This window comes from Ranitomeya variabilis, chromosome 7, assembly GCF_051348905.1.
Source record: "Ranitomeya variabilis isolate aRanVar5 chromosome 7, aRanVar5.hap1, whole genome shotgun sequence".
Taxonomy (NCBI): domain Eukaryota; kingdom Metazoa; phylum Chordata; class Amphibia; order Anura; family Dendrobatidae; genus Ranitomeya; species Ranitomeya variabilis.
In genome coordinates this window covers 210,200,338-210,219,017 of record NC_135238.1, presented here as the reverse complement: position 1 = coordinate 210,219,017, position 18,680 = coordinate 210,200,338, and the positions used below count along the sequence as shown (strand labels likewise).

The following is an 18,680-nucleotide window of genomic DNA, read 5'->3' as shown; positions in this document are numbered from 1 at the left end:
CTTCATGGCCAAAAGCTCCCGATTCCCAATATCATAATTCCGCTCAGCGGGCGAAAATTTACGGGAAAAAAAAGCACAAGGTCTCATCACGGAGCAGTCGGAACTTCTCTGCGACAAAACCGCCCCAGCTCCGATTTCAGAAGCGTCGACCTCAACCTGAAAAGGAAGAGCAACATCAGGCTGACGCAACACTGGGGCGGAAGAAAAGCGGCGCTTGAGCTCCCGAAAGGCCTCCACAGCATCAGGGGACCAATCAGCAACATCAGCACCCTTCTTAGTCAAATCAGTCAATGGTTTTACAACATCAGAAAACCCAGCAATAAATCGACGATAAAAGTTAGCAAAGCCCAAAAATTTCTGAAGACTCTTAAGAGAAGAGGGTTGCGTCCAATCACCAATAGCCTGAACCTTGACAGGATCCATCTCGATGGAAGAGGGGGAAAAAATGTATCCCAAGAAAGAAATCTTTTGAACCCCAAAAACACACTTAGAACCCTTCACACACAAGAAATTAGACCGCAAAACCTGAAAAACCCTCCTGACCTGCTGGACATGAGAGTCCCAGTCATCCGAAAAAATCAGAATATCATCCAGATACACAATCATAAATTTATCCAAATAATCGCGGAAAATGTCATGCATAAAGGACTGGAAGACTGAAGGGGCATTGGAAAGACCAAAAGGCATCACCAAATACTCAAAATGGCCCTCGGGCGTATTAAATGCGGTTTTCCACTCATCCCCCTGCTTGATTCGCACCAAATTATACGCCCCACGGAGATCAATCTTAGAGAACCACTTGGCCCCCTTTATACGAGCAAACAAATCAGTAAGCAGTGGTAACGGATATTGATATTTAACCGTGATTTTATTCAAAAGTCGATAATCAATACACGGCCTCAAAGAGCCGTCTTTCTTAGACACAAAGAAAAAACCGGCTCCTAAGGGAGATGACGAAGGACGAATATGTCCCTTTTCCAAGGACTCCTTTATATATTCTCGCATAGCAGCGTGTTCAGGCACAGACAGATTAAATAAACGACCCTTAGGGTATTTACTACCCGGAATCAAGTCTATGGCACAATCGCACTCCCGGTGCGGAGGTAGTGAACCAACCTTGGGTTCTTCAAAAACGTCACGAAAGTCAGACAAGAATTCAGGAATCTCAGAGGGAATAGATGATGAAATGGAAACCAAAGGTACGTCCCCATGAGTTCCTTTACATCCCCAGCTTAACACAGACATAGCTCTCCAGTCGAGGACTGGGTTATGAGATTGCAGCCATGGCAATCCCAGCACCAAAACATCATGTAGATTATACAGCACCAGAAAGCGAATAACCTCCTGGTGATCCGGATTAACACGCATAGTCACTTGTGTCCAGTATTGTGGTTTATTACTAGCCAATGGGGTGGAGTCAATCCCTTTCAGAGGTATCGGAGCCTCCAGTGGCTCCAAATCATACCCACAGCGTTTGGCAAAGGACCAATCCATAAGACTCAAAGCAGCGCCAGAGTCGACATAGGCGTCCGCGGTAATAGATGACAAAGAACAAATCAGGGTCACAGATAGAATAAACTTAGACTGTAAAGTGCTAATTGAAACAGACTTGTCAGGCTTCTTAGTACGCTTAAAGCATGCTGATATAACATGAGTTGAATCACCACAATAGAAGCACAACCCATTTTTTCGTCTAAAATTCTGCCGCTCGCTTCTGGACAGAATTCTATCACATTGCATATTTTCTGGCGTTTTCTCAGTAGACACCGCCAAATGGTGCACAGGTTTGCGCTCCCGCAGACGCCTATCGATCTGAATAGCCATCGTCATGGACTCATTCAGACTCGCAGGCACAGGGAACCCCACCATAACATCCTTAATGGCATCAGAGAGACCTTCTCTGAAAATCGCCGCCAGGGCGCACTCATTCCACTGAGTAAGCACAGACCATTTGCTGAATTTTTGGCAGTATATTTCAGCTCCATCTTGCCCCTGAGACAAGGACATCAAGGCCTTTTCCGCCTGAAGCTCTAAATGAGGTTCCTCATAAAGCAACCCCAAGGCCAGAAAAAACGCATCCACATTGAGCAACGCAGGATCCCCTGGTGCCAATGCAAAAGCCCAGTCTTGAGGGTCGCCCCGGAGCAAGGAAATTACAATCCTGACCTGCTGTGCAGGGTCTCCGGCAGAGCGAGACTTCAGGGACAAAAACAATTTGCAATTATTTTTAAAATTTTGAAAGTGAGATCTATTCCCCGAGAAGAATTCAGGCAAAGGAATTCTAGGCTCAGACATAGGTGCATGAACAACAAAATCTTGCAAATTTTGTACCTTTGTGGCGAGATTATTCAAACCTGTAGCTACACTCTGAAGATCCATTTGAAACAGGTGAACACAGAGCCATTCAAGGATATGAAGGAGAGAAAGAGAGGAAGGCTGCAGTATAGGCAGACTAGCAAGTGATTCAATTAAGAGCACACTCAGAACTAGAGGGGAAAAAAAAAAAAAAAAAAAATTGTAGCAGACTTCTTTTTTCTCTCCTTTCTCAGCCAGTAATTTAACCCTTTTTTGGGCCGGTCAAACTGTCATGATTCTCAATGGCGAGAGAACATAGCCCAGCATATATGAGAACTAGCTCTTGGAAGATGGAAACTATACTGACCATGAACTAAACCTGCCGCACAACTAGAAGTGGCCGGGTAGCATGCCTACGTTTTTTAACCCTAGATGCCCAGCGCCAGCCGGAGAACTACCTAATCCTAGCAGAGGAAAAGACAGTCCTGGCTCACCTCTAGAGAAATTTTCCCAAAAAGGCAGACAGAGGCCCCCACATATATTGGCGGTGATTTTAGATGAAATGACAAACGTAGTATGAAAATAGGTTTAGCAAAATCGAGGTCCGCTTTCTAGATAGCAGGAAGACAGAAAGGACACTTTCATGGTCAGCAGAAAACCCTATCAAAACACCATCCAGAAATTCCTTTAAGACTCTAGCATTAACTCATAACACCAGAGTGGCAATTTCCGATCACAAGAGCTTTCCAGACACAGTAACGAAACAGCAGCTGTGAACAGGAACAAAATGCAAAAACACAAAAGGACAAAAGTCCAACTTAGCTGGGAGTAGTCTAGTAGCAGGAACAAGCACAGAAGGCTTCTGATTACATTGGTGACCGGCAAGAAACTGACAGAGGAGCAAGGTTATATAGCGACTCCCACATCCTGATAGGAGCAGGTGAACAGAGGGGATGATGCACACAAGTTCAATTCCACAAGTGGCCACCGGGGGAGCCCAGAATCCAATTTCACAACACACCGTGCTGCCAATGAACAGATAAACAAGCCTAATGCATTTTGAAAACAAATCCTGTGGACCAATGAGCTTAACCCCTTCCTGACATCCGACGTACTATCCCGTCGAGGTGGGGTGGGCCCCCATGACCGCCGACGGGATAGTACGTCATAGCCGATCGGCCGCGCTCACGGGGGGAGCGCGGCCGATCGCGGCCGGGTGTCGGCTGCATATCGCAGCTGACATCCGGCACTATGTGCCAGGAGCGGTCACGGACCGCCCCCGGCACATTAACCCCCGGCACACCGCGATCAAACATGATCGCGATGTGCCGGCGGTGCAGGGAAGCATCGCGCAGGGAGGGGGCTCCCTGCGGGCTTCCCTGAGCCCCCCGCAGCAACGCGATGTGATCGCGTTGCTGCGAGGGTCTTACCTCCCTCCCTGCCTGCTCCAGACCCGGATCCAAGATGGCCGCGGATCCGGGTCCTGCAGGGAGGGAGGTGGCTTCACAGACGCCTGCTCAGAGCAGGCACTGTGAAGCAGCCTGCACTTCAATCAGATCGGTGATCTGTCAGAGTGCTATGCAAACTGACAGATCACCGATCTGTATTGTCCCCCCCTGGGGCAAAGTAAAAAAGTAAAAAAAAAAATTTCCAAATGTGTAAAAAAAAAATAATAAAATATTCCAAAATAATGAAAAAAAAAAAAAATATATTATTCCCATAAATACATTTCTTTATCTAAATAAAAAAAAAAAACAATAAAAGTACACATGTTTAGTATCGCCGCGTCCGTAACGACCCCACCTATAAAACTGCCCCACTAGTTAACCCCTTCAGTAAACACCGTAAGAAAAAAAAAAAAAAAACGAGGCAAAAAACAACGCTTTATTACCATACCGCCGAACAAAAAGTGGAATAACACGCGATCAAAAAGACATATATAAATAACCATGGTACCGCTGAAAACGTCATCTTGTCCTGCAAAAAACAAGCCGCCACACAGCATCATCAGCAAAAAAATAAAAAAGTTATAGTCCTGAGAATAAAGCGATACCAAAATAATTATTTTTTCTATAAAATAGTTTTTATCGTATAAAAGCGCCAAAACATAAAAAAATGATATAAATGAGATATCGCTGTAATCGTACTGACCCGAAGAATAAAACTGCTTTATCAATTTTACCAAACGCGGAACGGTATAAACGCCTCTCCCAAAAGAAATTCAGGAATTGCTGGTTTTTGGTCATTCTGCCTCACAAAAATCGGAATAAAAAGCGATCAAAAACGGTCACGTGTCCGAAAATGTTACCAATAAAAACGTCAACTCGTCCCGCAAAAAACAAGACCTCACATGACTCTGTGGAGCAAAATGTGGAAAAATTATAGCTCTCAAAATGTGGAGACGCAAAAACTTTTTTGCTATAAAAAGCGTCGCTGGTTTCACACTTGCGTTTTTGTCTGCAGCGTTTTTTGCACAAAAAAACGCATGCGTTTTTTCCCTATATTTAACATTGAAAACGCATGCGTTTTTTTTGTACACGTTTGGTCGCGTTTTCAAACGCATGCGGTTTTTTTCTGCATGCGTTAATTTTCAGAAATACAACCTGCAGTATTTTCTTGCGTTTTTAAGCACATGCGTTTGTTTGCGTTAAAAACGCATGCATTTTTATCGAAAAAAAAACAGAAAACACACTGAAAAGCCACCCACCACCATCATTGTGATAAAGGGATCCAAACCCTAACCCTAACTCTACCCCTAACCTCACCCCTAACCGTTTAATGAACATTTTCTGACAGTCATAGTGCCACGTATTTCAGTGCCACGTATTTCAGTGCCACGTATTTCAGTGCCACGTATTTCAGTGCCACGTATTTCAGTGCCATGTATTTCAGTGCCATGTATTTCAGGGCAACGTATCACATATTTCAGTGCCACGTGTTTCAGTGCCACGTATTTCAGTGCCACGTATCACGTATTTCAGTGCCACATATTTTAGTACCACGTATTTCAGTTGCACGTGTTTCAGTGCCACGTATTTCAGTGCCACGTATTTCAGTGCCACGTATTTCAGTGCCACGTATTTCAGTGCCATGTATCACGTATTTCAGTGCCACGTGTTTCAGTGCCACGTATTTAAGTGCCACGTATCACATATTTCAGTGCCACGTATTTCAGTGCCACGTATTTCAGTGCCACGTATTTCAGTGCCACGTATTTCAGTGCCACGTATTTAAGTGCCACGTATCACATATTTCAGTCCCACGTATTTCAGTGCCACGTATTTCAGTGCCACGTATTTCAGTGCCACGTATCACGTATTTCAGTGCCACGTGTTTCAGTGCCACGTGTTTCAGTGCCACGTGTTTCAGTGCCACGTATTTAAGTGCCACGTATCACATATTTCAGTGCCACGTATTTAAGTGCCACGTATTTAAGTGCCACGTATTTCAGTGCCACGTATTTCAGTGCCACGAATTTCAGTGCCACGTATTTCAGTGCCACGTATTTCAGTGCCACGTATTTCAGTGCCACGTATTTCAGTGCCACGTATTTCAGTGCCACGTATTTCAGTGCCACGTATTTCAGTGCCACGTATTTAAGTGCCACGTATTTCAGTGCCACGTATTTAAGTGCCACGTATCACATATTTCAGTGCCACGTATTTCAGTGCCACGTATTTCAGTGCCACGTATTTCAGTGCCACGTATCACGTATTTCAGTGCCACGTGTTTCAGTGCCACGTGTTTCAGTGCCACGTATTTAAGTGCCACGTATCACATATTTCAGTGCCACGTATTTAAGTGCCACGTATTTAAGTGCCACGTATTTCAGTGCCACGTATTTCAGTGCCACGTATTTCAGTGCCACGAATTTAAGTGCCACGTATTTCAGTGCCACGTATTTCAGTGCCACGTATTTCAGTGCCACGTATTTCAGTGCCACGTATTTCAGTGCCACGTATTTCAGTCACGTTTAGGGTTAGGGGTAGGGGTAGGGTTAGGGTTAGGGCTAGGGTTGGAGGTAAAGTTAGGGTTGGGGCTAAAGTTAGGGTTGGGGCTAAAGTTAAGGTTGGGGCTAAAGTTAGGGTTAGGGTTTGGATTACATTTACGTTTGGATTAGGGTTGGGATTAGAATTATGGGTGTGTCAGGGCTAGGGGTGTGGTTAGGGTTACCGTTGGGATTAGGGTTAGGGGTGTGTTTGGGTTAGGGTTTCAGGTAGAATTGGGGAGTTTCCACTGTCCAGGCACATCAGGGGCTCTCCAAGCGCGACATGGCGTCCAATCTCAATTCCAGCCAATTCTGCGTTGAAAAAGTAAAACAGTGCTCCTTCCCTTCCGAGCTCTCCCGTGCGCCCAAAAAGGGGTTTACCCCAACATATGTGTTATCAGCGTACTCGGGACAAATTGAACAACAACTTCTGGGGTCCAAGCTCTCTTGTTATCCTTAGGAAAATAAAAATTTGGGGGGCTAAAAATCATTTTTGTGGGAAAAAAAAGATGTTTTATTTTCACGGCTCTGCGTTATAAACTGTAGTGAAACACTTGGGGGTTCAAAGTTCTCACAACACATCTAGATAAGTTCCTTGGGAGGTCTAGTTTCCAATATGGGGTCACTTGTGGGGGGTTTGTACTGTTTGGGTACATCAGGGGCTCTGCAAATGCAACGTGACGCCTGCAGACCAATCCATTTAAGGCTGCATTCCAAATGGTGCTCCTTCCCTTCCGAGCTCTGTCATGCACCCAAACAGTGGTTCCCCCCCACATATGGGGTATCAGCGTACTCAGGACAAATTGGACAACAACTTTTGGGGTCCAATTTATCCTGTTACCCTTGTGAAAATACAAAACTGGGGGCTAAAAAATCATTTTTGTGAAAAAAAAAAAGAATTTTTATTTTCACGGATTTGCGCTATAAACTTTAGTGAAACACTTGGGGGTTCAAAGTTCTCAAAACACATCTAGATAAGTTCCTTGGGAGGTCTAGTTTCCAATATGGGGTCACTTGTGGGGGGTTTGTACTGTTTGGGTACATCAGGGGCTCTGCAAATGCAACGTGACGGCTGCTGACCAATCCATTTAAGTCTGCATTCCAAATGGCGCTCCTTCCCTTCCGAGCTCTGTCATGCGCCCAAACAGTGGTTCCCCCCCACATATGGGGTATCAGCGTACTCAGGACAAATTGGAAAACAAATTTTGGGGTCCAATTTATTCTGTTACCCTTGTAAAAATACAAAGCTGGGGGCTAAAAAATCATTTTTGAGAAAAAAAAAAAAAATTATTTTCACGGCTCTGCGTTATAATCTGTAGTGAAACACTTGGGGGTTCAAAGCTCTCAAAACACATCTAGATAAGTTCCTTAGGGGGTCTACTTTCCAAAATGGTGTCACTTGTAGGGAGTTTCAATGTTTAGGCACATCAGGGGCTCTCCAAACGCAACATGGCGTCCCATCTCAATTCCAGTCAATTTTGCATTGAAAAGTCAAATGGCGCTCCTTCCCTTCCAAGCTCTGCCATGCGCCAAAACAATGGTTTACACCCACATATGGGGTATCAGCGTACTCAGGACAAATTGCACAACATTTTTTGGGGTCCAATTTCTTCTCTTACCCTTGGGAAAATAAAAAATTGGGGGCGAAAAGATCATTTGTGTGAAAAAATATAATTTTTTATTTTTACGGCTCTGCATTATAAACTTCTGTGAAGCACTTGGTGGGTCAAAGTGCTCACCACACATCTAGATAAGTTCCTTAGGGGGGTCTACTTTCCAAAATGGTGTCACTTGTAGGGAGTTTCAATGTTTAGGCACATCAGGGGCTCTCCAAACGCAACATGGCGTCCCATCTCAATTCCAGTCAATTTTGCATTGAAAAGTCAAATGGCGCTCCTTCCCTTCCAAGCTCTGCCATGCGCCCAAACAATGGTTTACACCCACATATGGGGTATCAGCGTACTCAGGACAAATTGCACAACATTTTTTGGGGTCCAATTTCTTCTCTTACCCTTGGGAAAATAAAAAATTGGGGGCGAAAAGATCATTTTTGTGAAAAAATATGATTTTTTATTTTTACGGCTCTGCATTATAAACTTCTGTGAAGCACTTGGTGGGTCAAAGTGCTCACCACACATCTAGATAAGTTCCTTAGGGGGTCTACTTTCCAAAATGGTGTCACTTGTAGGGAGTTTCAATGTTTAGGCACATCAGGGGCTCTCCAAACGCAACATGGCGTCCCATCTCAATTCCAGTCAATTTTGCATTGAAAAGTCAAATGGCGCTCCTTCCCTTCCAAGCTCTGCCATGCGCCCAAACAATGGTTTACCCCCACATATGGGGTATCAGCGTACTCAGGACAAATTATACAACAACTTTGGGGGTCCATTTTCTCCTGTTACCCTTGGTAAAATAAAACAAATTGGAGCTGAAATAAATTTTGTGTGAAAAAAAGTTAAATGTTCATTTTTATTTAAACATTCCAAAAATTCCTGTGAAACACCTGAAGGGTTAATAAACTTCTTGAATGTGGTTTTGAGCACCTTGAGGGGTGCAGTTTTTAGAATGGTGTCACACTTGAGTATTTTCTATCATATAGACCCCTCAAAATGACTTCAAATGAGATGTGGTCCCTAAAAAAAAATGGTGTTGTAAAAATGAGAAATTGCTGGTCAACTTTTAACCCTTATAACTCCGTCACAAAAAAAAATTTTGGTTCCAAAATTGTACTGATGTAAAGTAGACATGTGGGAAATGTTACTTATTAAGTATTTTGCGTGACATATGTCTGTGATTTAAGGGCATAAAAATTCAAAGTTGGAAAATTGCAAAATTTTCATAATTTTCGCCAAATTTCCATTTTTTTCACAAATAAACGCAAGTTATATCGAATAAATTTTACCACTAACATGAAGTACAATATGTCACGAGAAAACAATGTCAGAATCGCCAAGATCCGTCAAAGCGTTCCAGAGTTATAGCCTCATAAAGGGACAGTGGTCAGAATTGTAAAAATTGGCCCGGTCATTAACGTGCAAACCACCCTTGGGGGTGAAGGGGTTAATATAGAACTTTTTGGCCCAAAGGATCTAAGGTATGTATGGAGAAAAAAGTGCACAGAATTTCAGGAAAAAAATATCTCGCCAACCATTAAGCATGGGGGTGGATCAATCATGCCTTGGGATTGTGCTGCAGCCAATGGGATGGGGAACATTTCGCAGGTAGAGTGAAGAATGGATTCAATGAAATTTCAACAAATTCTTGTTGAAACATACAGTAACATCTATAAAAAAAGCTGAAGATAAAAAGAAGTTGGCTTCTGCAAATGGATAATGATCCTAAACACAAGTCAAAATCCACAATAGACTAGCTCAAAAGGCGCAAGCTGAAGGCTTTACAAAGGTCCTCACAGTCCCCTGATCTGAACATCATTGAAAATCTGTGGCTAGACCTAAAAAAGCAGTGCATGCACTACGACCTGGGAATTTCACAGAACTGGAAGAATTTTCCAAGGAAGAATGTATGAAAATCTCTCAAAAAATAATTGAAAGACTCTCGTGTGGTTACAAAAAGCGTTTACAAACTGTGATACTTTTAAAAGGGCGTGCTAGTACGTACTAACCATGCAGGGTGCCCAATCATTTGCATTGGCCCATTTTCCTTTTTGTAATTTTTAAAATGTATTAAATACATTTTTTTTTTGCCTAAAATACAAAGTAAATGTTTCATTTTTATCTTTAGGCCTTTTAGAGATATTTTATCTTCAACTTGCATAACTGTTGAAAATAACCGTGTTTGCCCCCTTCCTGATTTCCCATTCTTTTGCATATTTGTCACACTTAAATGTTTCAGGTCACCAAACATATTTAAATATTAGACAAAGATAACACAAGTAACACTTTTTCACACAACTGTATATATTGATATTGATATGGACAATAAAAAAAAATTGCAAGTATGGAAATTAAATACTTTTAGCATAAAAACTTGATTTGAACAGTAGGTCATTTTTTGATGTCACATTCTACTTAAAGATAGAAAGAAAATGCTTTTTCTGTAGATTTTCGGGATTGCAAAATTCATATATCTGTACTGAAGCAGGTAAGAAAGGTATATAAACACAAAACCATATGTTAATGACAACAAATTATATTTTGTCATCACTTACCCGGCATCTGTACTGTTGCCACATAGAAGGGCATCCCTCTGCCCAGGCAAGAAGTAATAATTTCCTGTTTATAAAGCAAAAACATCTATATTTTAACAAATGTGAGATAATTTCTAAATGAGAAAACACATTTATCTATTCCATGCTGAGCAATTGATGTAATTCTGCCTTAGAACATTTAAACTAAAATTAAAACTGTAAAATTTATGGTTGACAACAAGGTTTGAAGAGTTTAGATACGCTAATTAGGATGTAGGGAGATATTTTTTTTGTTCTGGTAAATGCAACTCAAGAGTACTGTACATTCTGTAATCAGTGGTTTTCACCAGATATTACATGTTTAATTGTTTATAGCTGATCTTTTATAATATCTCACAATGCAAACGGCATATTAAACGGATTTTCTAGATCTGATGATAGTATTTGCCTTAAAATCCATGTCCAGCTTTAATATTAAGAGTGTGCTTTCAAAAAGAATTGCACGGCAATATTAGCATTTTTATGATGAGTTCATGGGCTGCAAAGGGTCCTTATACTGTTCTTGCACAGAGGTCCTCTTCTGTCTGTGTCCACTAATGGGTTATTCCAGTCCGAAAGGGACAATTAAAGCAGATCTACAAAATCATGACCCAACTAAAAATCCTTGTGCTCCACTATGAGAAAAATGAGTGTGATATTGAAATTGGAATTTTAAAGTTCTGGGAAGAGCTGGTCTTTATAGAGGATTTTACTTGTGATCAGTGGAGAACAGCCGAGACCACCACCGATGTAAAGCCCTGGATCTTTTCGTAGAGCTGGTAACCCAGGTATGGTCACTCTACAGTCACAGAGGACCTAGCAGGCCCCAATCACGACATGCAATCCACAAGAAGTAATAACATTAGAGCTTCCTTCAATAGAATTGTGTTTTAAGTCTGGTATTTCTCCTGGTATCATACAAATAATTTGACCACTGGGCAAAGACGTGCTTCCCTACACAGTCTGGCACGAATTGGATTGTGTGGAAACATACCATCAACTGGTAACACCCATAAAAGTATAGTAGGAATAATAGCAAAACACAACAATGTACAGTTCTATGAGAAGATGCTCTCAAATCTTTATTTCATGAAGAATATATGTTTTTACTAAGTTTAGAAAGAAGATAAGTCCTCGGTGATTGTATTTTTAAGACTTGGATTATATTGACTTAGTAGCATGCAATGCATCATTTCTAAACATATACAGGCTCAAAATGGCCAATCTGTTCTCTACTGATGCCTTTGAAGAAAAAACCCATGAAGAGCTGCACAAATATAGCAGAACAGTCAATTAAAAGACACATGCCACTACTGTTAACTTTTCAGCATAAGCTGTCGTGTGTGTACATGAGCAATTCCATTATATCTGGCCATTATATGACTTGTATACTGCATTATTTCACAAGTTTCCCCCCTAGTGTTTAGTTGTCTCTGAGCTAGAGGGTGGAGACTACATCTAGCTTTTTTCTCTGTTTAGCACATGTTCAGAAGTATCACTAGCATGAAAGACATTATACAGCAGTGTATAAGCAGTGTATATGTGAATCCAGCTTTGGAATTAACTAAATCACTCTTTAACGTCAGCATGAACTGCCTGTTATTTTTTTTAATTTCTACTTGATTTTTCACTCTTTTCTTCACTCCGCTTTCCTTTGAATAGAGTATAATAGGAGCTGTATTCTGACCCCTCACTAAACTGACAGTCTGTTTTATTCTGACCAATGAATATTTGAGCTGTTTTTGCTCACAGAATGGTGGTTAGTTAAAGACGTTGTCCTCTACTTTTACATTTATGGCCTATCCTTATGATAGGTCATCAATGTCTGATTGGCCAGGGTCTGACACCCGGCACCCCTACCTATCAGCTGTTATCAGTGGCGGCAGTGGTAGCCGCCGGGCGGAAGTGCTTACTTGAGGAGCTGGCCATATATTTGTAGTAGCCGCTGCTGGGTACTACACATCGGCTTTCCATTCATTAGAATAAGAGGTGGATGTGCAGTACCAAGCCCCGGCCACTACAAGTAGACGACCAGCTTCACAAGTGAGTACCTCCGGCTGATGACCGCCCATACCTATAACAGCTGATTAGCAAAATGCCGTGTGGTGGACCCCGGCCGACCAGACACTGGATAATTCATCAATGGAATAGTAGTGGATAACCTCTATAAGGAGACAGAAGAGAGGGAAAGTGGCTCCTAAGTGGAGAATGTAGCAAAATTCTCAGATAAGACATATCATAAAGTGTCTTACTGTACAGGGTGGGCTAATTATATGGATACACCTAAATAAAATGGGAATGGTTGGTGATATCAACTTCCCGTTTGTGGCACATTAGTATATGGGAGGGGGGAAACTTTTCGAAATGGGTGGTGACCATGGCGGCTATTTTGGATCCAACTTTATTTTTTCCAATGGGAAGAGGGTCATGTGTCACATCAAACTTATTGAGAAAGTTATTTTAAAACCAAGCACATCATTGTTTTTCTTGTGAAATTCCCAATAGCTATGATGTGTCACATGACCCTCTTCCCTTTGGAAAAAATAAAGTTGGATCCAAAATGGCCAACTTCAAAATGGCCGCCATGGTCACCACCCATCTTGAAAAGTTTCCCCTCTCCCATATACTAATGTGCCACAAACAGGAAGTTGATATCACCAACCATTCCCATTTTATTTAGGTGTATCCATATAAGTGGCCCACCCTGTATATTCGCTGGTATTATTGATTCGTTCAAAGTTTGTTAAAACGACAGTGACCATTCAATCATATAGGCAATTTGTTTAAATAAAGAATCCAAATCATACAGATGCAATGCCGTTTCCGTTTAATGGTGAATCATCACCAAAATCCCAGAAATCCCCAAAGTCATTTATAAAATCGCCAACATTTGAGTAAGCTATTGGGCAGTTATTATACATTTGTAATGCACGTACTTACTTTCATTCTTGATATATTCTTCTTTATCAAATGGATTTAATGTTATATTTATGTAGGAACCATTAAAGCCAGCCGTGGCATTATAGTAAGAGGTAATATTTGCTTCGTACTCTGGGGGCCACCTAACACACTTATTTCTTAAGTGTCCCATAAAAAGTTGCAATCCTATTAGTGCAAACACACTCAGACAAAACACCGTGAGGATCATCACATCTGAAAGCTTCTTCACAGACTGAATCAGGGCCCCAACAATGGTCTTTAGACCTAGAAAAACAGGCAGACGGTTATTGTATGCTTAAAAAAAACAACAACTATGCAATAAAAAAAATAGAAAATGAGGCCTATAGTAAGATCTAAATCTCATGCAACAGCCTAAAGAAACTTTAATGTATGTGCAATTGTGGAGAATGATGGAAACTCAGCGGGTGAACAAGATAGCAATAGTCATATCGAATATGTGAAAAGAAGTGAATGAAGGATGGATAATGAACTTTTTGTGTAAAAATTGAAAAAAAAAAGTAAAATAAATAAAACCCTTGTTTTATAGGAAAACAAGTCATTTCGCACTTCATGCTATAGGTGAAGTCTACTGTAGGCATATAGTTTGAATAAGTGCTGCAATCTAAACAATACAAATGCTGACAATTTTATAACATACTGTACAGTTTTTGATGAGGTAACAATTTCCGGAAAGAAGATCATCAATGATTTTCATGGTCGTATATTATAAAACTGTGTCCGATTCATAAAAGTCAGTCAAATTTTTTTCAAATTTTTTAAAAAAATATTTCAGTATCCCATGCAATGCCCATGCGTCCAGGAAATACCATGTTCACATTTCAATTTATATTTTTTTTTTACTTTAATTGTTTCTTTAAAAAAAAAAAAACAATTTAAAATTGTAATTAAAACAGTAACTTTTTTTTTTCCTTGATTCAACATGTCATTAAAACACATAGCATTGTTTGGGATGAAGATATGACAAAAACAACCATTAAAGACATTCACATATAGGGTTAGTTGGATGTGAAACATAAAAAAAGGAAACAAAACAAACATCACGCAGGCTGGGTATATTGCGATGCCCCATGCAAAAAATTTGTTAAACTCTAAGGCTGATTAAAAAAAAAATAAAAAAATAAAAAAGCTTTAACATGACACAAGAAAAAAAAACACAAAATCGTTTGGAAACCAAGCATTTGCCAAGTGATTTGTGCTTTTTGTACTTTTTCTTTTTTTAGATATATATATATATATGCTGTAATGCAAGCAACAAGGCTTTATGCTCAAAATGTGATTATAGTTAGATGGAGTAAAAAAATGTAATCAGCCTAGGTGTTTAACCTGTCTCTCACCTGGAATGACTGAAATTGTTTTCAATGCTCGGAGAACTCTGAATGTTCTCAATGCTGAGACATTGCCCAGGTCCACAAACTCTGTCACATATCTGCAATAGGGGAGTTCACACACAAACACAATGACAGACACAAAGAAACAGTTGGATGTACAAAGGGGCCTAACACCTCACACCAATTACTTCTTACCTGGGATTACAGAAATAGTTTTCAAAGCTCTTAATACTCTGAAAGTTCGAAGAGCTGAAACATTGCCTAGGTTTACAAATTCTGTTACATACCTGTAGGATTAAATCAGAGTTATTCACGATATTTACTTAGGTCTTTCTTTAAAGACCTTTTTTTTTTTTTTAACTTTTTTGGTGTTCAGTTCAAAATTTCTATTGACTATTTTTGTAGAAAGTGAGCATGGGCTTTTCCGCCGTCAGTCGCTCACAAAATTTGAAGGCCAATCAAAAAGTTATCGGTTGAGAATTGGTGGGAGTTGTGTTGGAGTATGTCCTTTTTTAAAAAAAAAAAAAGATACTCCTGGTCAATATTCATCTACATTTCAAGGTATTTTTTTTCTTTAGCATAGAGAGAACCCAGTTAAAAAGCAGTTGTTTTAACTAAATTCTATAACGATACTTTCTAATTTCAGCAAAAGTTTTTCATCATATACGGACAGAATTTCAGTTTTAGAAATAAAAAATACATAGATCTAAGCTTAGTTTGTTGATTTTAGAGATTTCCAAATCCATAATATAAAGTATAATTCTAACATCTTACTATGTGCACTATTTACTACCAGATGGGAACATTTATATGTTATTACTTCTCTTGTGTTTTAATACTAAGTTTTCAAAAAGTTACCATTTGAATGGTACCTTATATTTTCTCTCTGTATAAAATTTATTAATCCTGATAAGTAATTCTGCTTTGCTTTTCCCATACTGATCTTGTGTTACATTACGTCTTATAACTTAAACTTATTTAGAACCCTATTTAGGATTCTGCCGGTTGCTTCTTGGAGTCCACCAGCACTGTTGGAGAAACCATACACATCTCAGCTTTCCTCAAAAATCTAAAGTCCTTTGTATTGCATTTAGTGAACTTTTCTATTTTCTTCACATAAGCTTCTTGTATAAAAAGTAAAACCTGTTGGTTCTTTACTTAAAAGTTTTTTTGAGGACCTACCATAAATCATAAAAATCTCTGTGGGGTACTATTTTTTACTAAGGAAATCTAGTTGAAGTATTGAGTTTTACTGGCAATAGTTCAGGGGGAAAAGTTTATAAATTAGTTCTCCACCAGAAGAAAGAAAAAGACTGTCTCTCTAGTGCCACCTATTCGAGGTAACAACTGTATAAGTCTATATCTTGGCCGAGGCTTCCAACGTAAAACAAAAGGAATTGACTCTAGCAGAAAGTAACTGGCTTCAAATGAGTTTTAAGTGTGGGTAGTCTTCTGCTTTACCTTTGGTCCCATTATTGTGTTGTACCCCTGGGACCAACAAAAGTACTTTTGAAAGCCTGTCCAAATTGGTCGCCAAAATACAAATACACAAAAAGCGATCTAGCAGGAACGGTTAGGCGATCAGAGCCAAGTAGAAACAAGCAATTCTATAAAATACTGTAAATCCTTTGCAAATCAAGGTCTGTACAAAAAAATTAAAAGATATATTTTCAGAACACTATATCTCTATATAAACTATGGACAGGCGGACCTACGCCTCAATGTAAAAGTGAGAACTTAAATGTGGTTCGTAATCTGATCAGCTATTCTCTACATTATTGTTCAGTAATGCCTGAGACCTATATTGATAAGGGCTTCCGAGTTTGCGGTTGCACCTGATCCCAGGGGCTTGAAGGGGTCCGAAGGGTCTTTCTGACACATTTAAGCAAGTCAGAACTATAAATGAATGAAGAGAGGTAAATGATACTGTTTTGGATTTTGATTTAGGGTCCAAGAGAATTAGGCTGTGCATTGAAAGGCATTGTCTGGGTTAATGGTATTGATTTATCCATAGGATAGATTATCAATAACAGATTGATGGGGATCCATCATCCTCTGGTGGCAGCCAGATATGACAATTGAACAGCACAGCTCCATTCACTGTTGAAAACTACCAGTCTGCTCCTATTCTCTTCAAAAGTGGTTGTCTGGGCTAATGCAGGGTCCTCAATATCAAATGGGTGGGTGTCTAACAACCAATACCCCACCAGTCACCTGTTTTCAGCTTTGTAATCAGTGAAAGGAATTGGAACCGCACAACTACGTTCACTGTTTAATGGCCGCTGCCAAGAACTGCAGCTCAGCTCCTATTCTCTTGAGTAGAAGCTGAGCTGCAGTTCCTTGAATGAAGCAGTCCTATTCCGGGTCTGTGCACTGTTTACACCAGAGCTGTCATCAATATCATTCCCTTGGACAACCCCTTTAAGTAAACCATGCTACAAATGTATTTGAGACTAGGTGGTTAGACACTTGCCTAGGGAAGCAATGATAATTCAAACCCCAGAAAAGTAAGGATCACCGAACTATGTCCCTCACAACTAGCTCCCTAGTTACCAACAGCAAATACAATTGTAAATGTATTTTCATTTCAGTTTTTCTATATAGTCTGTGCAGACATTGAACACAATTCTACCGTATCATGCAGTTAATAGAAACGATTTCATGTCTTGCTTCTTTAGACTGCAATGTAATTAATGAGTTCTCAACCTCAGTGCATCCAGTAAAAAAAAAACATGGAAACATAGTTTTGGAAAATAGAAATAAAATATTAAGTGATGCTATAGGATCTCATTTATATAGGAATTTGATGAGAAGGAAGCAGTCCCTTCTACTGAAAAATGAATTTCTGAATTGCTAGAGATAATAAACACAGTAAAAAAAAATAGAAAAACGAGAGAAATCACATTTCCACTTTGACCTGACTTCAGGAGGACTCTTTCTGAGCTATCTTAGGAGTCCTAAAAAGAGAAATGACCAAAACAACCAATGATTGGTTCTAAGTTTCTAAATAATGAAAATGTCAAAATGTATTTTCTTCACAAAGATCTAGCACATTTCCTAGTAGAACTGCTGTATAGCAGGTTCCAGAGTGTCTGGGAAGAAAGCCAGATACAAGGGTAGAATATTTATGGTATCCCATATTAAGATAAGCCACAAAGGACAACAACATTTGCAGCCTCTTAAAATACTTTTAACAACATTTTCAACAGGAAATTGTAAAATTAATTATCCATTACCTGTTGAATTTAAAGATCAACCTAGATGAATTTTTACAATCTGTTTTCCATTATACAGTACAATGATCTACACGAGCATGAGCCAACTTAAAATACTATCCAAAATTAAAGTAGCAGTCCAATGATTTTTTTAAATTCATCCTCTCCCTAGTCCTTCAATGTATATAATTCTGCTCGTTAGCTCTTCAGTTAGGTCATATGATCTCATGGTGATCCTCTGGGAAATACATGTCTCTCTGTTCTCTGAAGATGGCCACCAGAACTTCCTCTTTCATGAAATACAACAAAAAGGCAGAAAATGTAGGACATGGGCACTGCTGATAATGACTGTCGACAGAATACAAGACGCAGATCAGGTTCCATTATTGGTAAAATATTGAGCCTACATGTTTTGTTAATAAATTGGTGTCTTCATCATCCAAGTATGTGATATAATTAGTGGGATATCACATGCATAGGCACTTTTACCATACATAGCTTGATAAAGATGCCAATTGGATATCAAAACGAGCAACCTAAATATTTTAACAATTAATGAACCTTGGTAACATCTTTCATTCTCTGGATGGTCATTATCGGCAGTAATCATGATCTGCATTTTCTGCTTTATTGGTGCATATCCTGCATTACTGTTTGACGATCATTGCTTAAGAAAGTTGAAGACACTGATAAACCATAGTTCTACA

At 39.8% G+C, this 18,680-nt stretch overlaps 1 protein-coding gene across 2 annotated transcripts in view; it reads right to left on the bottom strand.

Moving 5' to 3' along the window:
- The window catches only part of LOC143784497 (sodium channel protein type 2 subunit alpha-like), a 230,078-nt gene that overhangs the window by 101,190 nt on the left and 110,208 nt on the right, over window positions 1–18,680 (bottom strand). Inside the window, exons 6-8 of one of the 2 annotated variants that reach the window (XM_077272796.1) lie at window positions 14,954–15,045; window positions 13,410–13,673; window positions 10,452–10,515 (exon numbers count right to left, since the gene is read on the bottom strand). In XM_077272796.1, the coding sequence (XP_077128911.1) occupies window positions 10,452–10,515; window positions 13,410–13,673; window positions 14,954–15,045 (420 nt within the window). Of the gene's footprint in view, window positions 1–10,451; window positions 10,516–13,409; window positions 13,674–14,764; window positions 14,857–14,953; window positions 15,046–18,680 lie in introns of both variants that reach the window. The other variant, XM_077272795.1, reaches the window with a different exon arrangement.